Source organism: Pistacia vera, unplaced genomic scaffold (genome assembly GCF_008641045.1).
Source record: "Pistacia vera cultivar Batoury unplaced genomic scaffold, PisVer_v2 Contig52, whole genome shotgun sequence".
Taxonomy (NCBI): Eukaryota; Viridiplantae; Streptophyta; class Magnoliopsida; order Sapindales; family Anacardiaceae; genus Pistacia; species Pistacia vera.
This window is the reverse complement of record NW_022196357.1, coordinates 298302-303899: the sequence shown is the minus strand read 5'-3', so window position 1 is coordinate 303899 and position 5598 is coordinate 298302. Positions and strand designations below refer to the sequence as shown.

The window sequence follows — 5598 nt, the reverse complement described above, 5'->3', positions numbered from 1 at the left end:
GGCGAGAATTAGAAAAATTATAACTTATTACAATGTAGAGTTTATTCTTATTTATAACTATTCCAAATTAGGACTATAATTTTTATGACTATATAGAGTTTATTCTTATGTAAAGTATCACTATAGAGATGTTTTACTCTCTATATATATATATATATATATCACATTAGCATTTGAGACGGTTGCCGTTTGCCATTTTCCGATCCAAATGTTTTGGCCTTTATCAAAGTGAATGTGAAGTTGCTGCTAGAGCATTTTGGGTAGAGGTGTTAAAAAAATGCAGAAATCAAACTGAACTAGTTTTTCGATTATTCGGAAAATCGGTTCGGTTTCAGTTCAAATAAATACAAAAAATGGTTTTCTGGTTCGGTTACCGATTTATCAGATTATGGGAATTGGTAAACCAAAACCGGTTTTATAAACCAGTTTATTATAAAAATAATAAAATAAAAAATAAAAAAATAAAACCAATTTATTATAAAAAGAATAAAATATAAAACCGGTTTAAATTAGGGAAAAATCAAAATAAATAAGTTAATTGTTTTTCTAGTTAACCGAAAAACCGGTTTTTCCCTTAATCGGTTTGGTTTTGGTTCAATTTTCCTGAACCGAAAAATCGGTTCAATTTAGAAAATCGGTTAATCGGTTTTGAACATCTCTAATTTTAGGTGATAGAAACTAAATAGAATATATGCATGGTTAACCTTAACAGTAACCATAGCCTAAGCAAAAATTAAAATCCTACTGATCTATTCTCATATATTCGGGTAAATTAATATAAGAAAGTTCTTTTACATTTTTCAAACCAAATAATTAACAATAATTTTTTTTTTTTTTTAATAAATACTATATTTTCATAAACTCTTCTTCTATAAATCTTGGTCGAACAAGCCGTACAAAATGGACCCTTAACAATATCCTTATAAATTAACTATTAATTCCTAATTAAAAATTGATTGTTATTAAGGTAATTTAATACTAATTGTTGAATGGACGACAATCCACTTGCTGTTATAAAATGATTTTCTGTTTTTTTTTTTAATATAGAAGACGATGATAATGTGTTCGTGTGTTCTAAATAAAGGAGAACTTGTTCTGTATTGTTATGTAAATGGCTCGGTAAATGATGGGCCATGAAGCCCATTAATTTGTGAAATTGGGCTTTGTGAAGGGCCCATTATGTGCCCAGAAGTCCTTAAACCTAATTTTCCCCATAAACCCTAAGAGAGCTTCAAAACCTTGACACACTTTTGAGTCGGATCCGCACCACCAACGGCACCAGAAAATGGCTAGTCTAATCCCTGAAACAACCCAGAAACTCTTCAATCCGGAGACCCTCCGCTCCGCCGCCAAACAATCGGAGCGCTGCCTTATCGTCCCCGTCCGTCTCCGCCGTGCAATCAAAAGATACATCCGAGGTTAGCTACTGAGTAACTATCTTATCATACAAATAATTTTGTTTTTAACATATATATAAACAAATGAAATTAATATTTCTTTTTGAAAAATTATGTGTAGAGCAAGATGAGCCACACATGAAGAGGAAAGTGTTGAGGTTGTCAGAATCATTAAGCGAAATAAAGGGTGTGAATCGGATGCTAACAGAGTCCTCTTCAAAGGAGCGTTTTGAAGACCCTTTTAAGTCCATGGAGCAATCAAAGAGGTGGAAGATCAAGAGCGCTTATGGAGACATTGGTCTTAAGTACAGGGACGATGAGAGTATTGCTTATGTTGCTTCAAGAATGCCTGCCGTTTATTCTGCTTGTTATAGAGTTCTCTCTGAGGTATTCAATATTTAAATTTGTTGGGTAATTTTTTGTATTCTTTATATTAGCTTTATCATATAATATAGTAGTGGAAGCAATGGGGCAGACGTTTTTTTGGCAAACCATCTGAAGAATAGAGGTTTTGATGAGAAGATTGTATTGAATTTGTAAATATAATTTGGGTTTTCAGGTTCGAAGGAGGTTACCAGGTTTCTCACCTGCAAGAGTACTAGATTTTGGTGCTGGCACTGGTTCAGCTTTCTGGTAACAGCTCAGTTTGATTGCATACTTATGGTTTTCGGTGATTGAGATGTGGGATGGTTTTCGTCTTTTTTATTGTAGCGGACTTTTATGTAACTTGAATGAAATATTGTCAGGGCATTGCGAGAAGTTTGGCCTCGCTCTTTGGAAAAAGTGAATATAGTTGAACCATCCCAATCAATGCAGCGTGCAGGTCAGAGCCTTACACAAGGTAATTGTCAATCTGAATATTTTTACTATTCATTTGATTAACCATGGTTAGAAATTTACTTGATAGTGGGTCAATTTAGTAATTGCTCTCTGCCAGTCGCAGTTGTACAATAGTTCAATTAAATGACTATAGGATTGTGGAATGTCTGAATTCATGAATCCTACAGAACCTCATTATACAATGGTTTGTTTGTGATTTACATATTTATGAACTTGTTACATAGTTTAACTAGGTTTGGCATTCATTCAAGACTTTTGACTCCTGACCAACTCGTTAAATGTTTCCTTACATGTCCGACATCCTTTCAAGCAGTTGAATGGTGAGGCATTTAAGTTATATTACTGGCTGTCATCATATGTGATTAAAAAGTAGATGTTCTGTTTACTTTCCAGTATTACTAGATTGTATGTATTTTGATTATTATTATCATTATCTTTTAAACCAAAACTTATGTATCAAGTAATGTAATCGATTATGATTTTAACTCATTTCGTAATTGTTTTAGGCCTGGAGAATTTGCCTCTTATTCATAGCTACGATAGCATTCAAGCGCTAAGTAAAGATATCAAAAAGTCTGAGAGGGAACATGACCTTGTAATTGCTGTAAGTTGTATCTTTAGGATTCTTTGTAAATTTGCCTGAAATTGTTAGATTTTGGCTTTGCATGAATTTTTGTTATAACATGTTTGTATTTGATAAAGTATTTTTCAAACCAGTGTAATGTGCTTCTTCGTATGTGGCCTTTGGCTGGTGCTAATTAATATTGATTATCTTGGCAATGGGGTTAAGTCTTACGTGCTTGGGGAGATACCGTCGCTGAAGGACCGAATTACTATAGTTCGCCAACTTTGGGATCTTACAGGGGATGTTCTGGTACTGTTCCTGGCTTATCAATAAGTTTCATGTTTCACTTTATAATTGTGCATGATGGAGGGATTCTGATGATTATATATTTCTACTTAATGCTATGCATGAAAAAACACACAATCTTTACATTTTGATAATATCCTGATTTATAGAATTGCTCGTCAATCTGTTATTATTTGCAAAGTTTTTATATTGGCAATTTTCAGTCTAACATGTTTTCCTTTGATTTCTGTATCATCAAATGCTGGACAGGTTTTAGTTGAACCGGGTACACCACAGGGATTTAGTATCATATCTCAAATGCGGTCTCATATATTATGGATGGAGAAAAGGGTGAGCTCATTTAGGATGCCTATTCAACATTTGTCACAGAGAGTGTCTTGTGTTTGTCATTTTATGATTTTACTTTTTTTTTTTTTTTTTCTCCAATTCTCAATTCATTCCTCTTTCATCATTTCCTAGAAAAGCCGGAAATCTGAAGCTCGTAAGTCTAAAGGTGTAAACAACAAAAATTCGAACGAGGTCGCAACTCTCAGAAGTGGTGTGCATATAGTTGCTCCTGTGAGTACGGAAATATTTTCTTGTTTTCTCCTGTGTGTCATGCTAATATACTCACTAAGTTTCCTCACCTCCTTATTCCTTCTTCTACCCAGTTTTCTTGTCCAATATTTTATTTTCTTGTTGCAGTGTCCTCATGATGGACGTTGTCCATTGGTGAATTCCGGAAAATACTGTCATTTCGTTCAGCGTTTACAGAGGACAACATCACAGCGTGCATCTAAGGTTCCTCCTTGACCCACTTTTTGCATGGTCTCCCCCTGCAAGAATCTTTATTTTACCTGTTATGTAGCTGTAGTGCAGTTTTTTGAGTGTGAACTAGGAATTGGTTTCTTTTCTTATCATGTTAACCCATTTGCTTTGTTATCATAAAGGTTAATTGCTACGTAGTCTTATCCTCACTAGTGTCAATGTTACTTTGACAGGGGTACCCAAGTAAAATTTTAAGCTATTTTTGGCACAGCATTTTCAACTAGAGTTTTAAATAATAGAGGCTTATTTGTGATTGTTTTGTAGCACACGAAGGGTAAGCCTTTACGTGGATTTGAAGACGAGAAATTTTGCTTTGTTGCTTTCAGACGTGGACAAAGACCTAGGTTAGTAGTCTTGAGTGCTGTTCTTAAATTTGTGAATTGGGTTATTTACCAATTAAATGTTTCTATTTCTAATATAGTCAAGTATCAATAAGATTCTCTACGAAACCAATCGAACCTGCTATTTTTGCCATGTCATCTAGTCAAACAAAGGATTCCTTTGCTGCAGAATGGAATTGTGTGAACCACCTTCTGATTTGTCTATATATTTTCTTTTTTGATGATTGACTAAAACAATCATACGAGCCCTGATTGACCATGCTGATGAGCCCTGATGACGGTGTTATCGTGGGGGCAATGATTTGAGTTCTAGGGGTGATGTCTGCATGAATTATATTAAGGTTCACAGAGAAGAATCAAAGTCAACTTGTTGGGAGTTGAATGATCTAAGTGCATTCACCTCATAAAAAAAAAAAAAAAAAAAAGTTTTTCTCAATTATTTATCTCATGATTGGGACAGGGAACCCTGGCCGCTTGATGGTATGAAATTTGATACTTTGAAGGAGCAAAATGCTAAAAGAAATCCAGAAGATCTTGAAATCGACTATGGTACATCTCAAACACTCTGTATTCCTCTTAGCCCTAATTACCCAGTGTACTGAAATAATTAATAGGTTTCATCTAGTAACAGAAGATCTGTCGTGCTCTAATTTTGATATTCTATCGTTGGTACTTACAGAGGATCTACTTAAATTACAAGCCGAAGCCGAAGATAGGCGACATGAGTTAGTAAATCCAGTTTATTATGACTCTGATGGTGATGATGATGTTGACAAAGATTTAGAGGTGGAAGAGAAAGAAGATAAAACAGGCCTTGCTAATGTTGGGGGTGGCTGGGGAAGGATTATCTTTGGTCCTGTTCAAAGGGGCAGGCAGGTTACCATGGATGTCTGTCGATCAATCAAAAGGGATTGCTCAGAGGGCACATTTGAGCATGTTGTTATGACACGGAGCGAGAATCCTAAATTACATCGTCTGGCTAGGAAATCTTTCTGGGGTGATTTGTGGCCCTTCTAAACCCAAATTAACCTATTTGTTTTCCTTTTAATCACTTATGTAAATAGTTTAGTATCAGTAAGAAATCATCTTTGTATTTTGCCCCAAAAAACTGCGAATATTTCAACAAATGGTGATCAAATGTCAGACTTGGAATGTCACAAGTTCATATTCTTTGTATCTCAAATTTTATTTTAGATATGGAATTGAATTTCTACTTCTTGTCTCAGCAGACAGCAGCCTTCATTTGTTTTCTGTGCTGGCCATTGAACACATTCACACTTTCATTGAGCTTTGTCAAAGATGTCTAGCTAACGGTTCACATTTATTAGCCGTGTTTAGATGC

The 5598-nt window shown here is 34.8% G+C and overlaps 1 protein-coding gene across 1 annotated transcript; it reads left to right on the top strand.

Annotated features, from left to right (window-relative positions):
* The first annotated feature begins 1224 nt into the window (after positions 1 to 1224).
* On the top strand, positions 1225 to 5288 carry LOC116106566 (probable S-adenosyl-L-methionine-dependent RNA methyltransferase RSM22, mitochondrial). Its single transcript, XM_031392941.1, has 12 exons — positions 1225 to 1418; positions 1519 to 1784; positions 1957 to 2030; positions 2144 to 2238; positions 2744 to 2841; positions 3028 to 3111; positions 3358 to 3438; positions 3568 to 3666; positions 3793 to 3888; positions 4180 to 4259; positions 4717 to 4805; positions 4936 to 5288. The coding sequence occupies exons 1-12, from the start codon at positions 1286 to 1288 to the stop codon at positions 5271 to 5273; spliced, it is 1533 nt and encodes a 510-aa protein (XP_031248801.1). The 5' UTR covers positions 1225 to 1285; the 3' UTR covers positions 5274 to 5288.
* Positions 5289 to 5598: the final 310 nt, after the last annotated feature.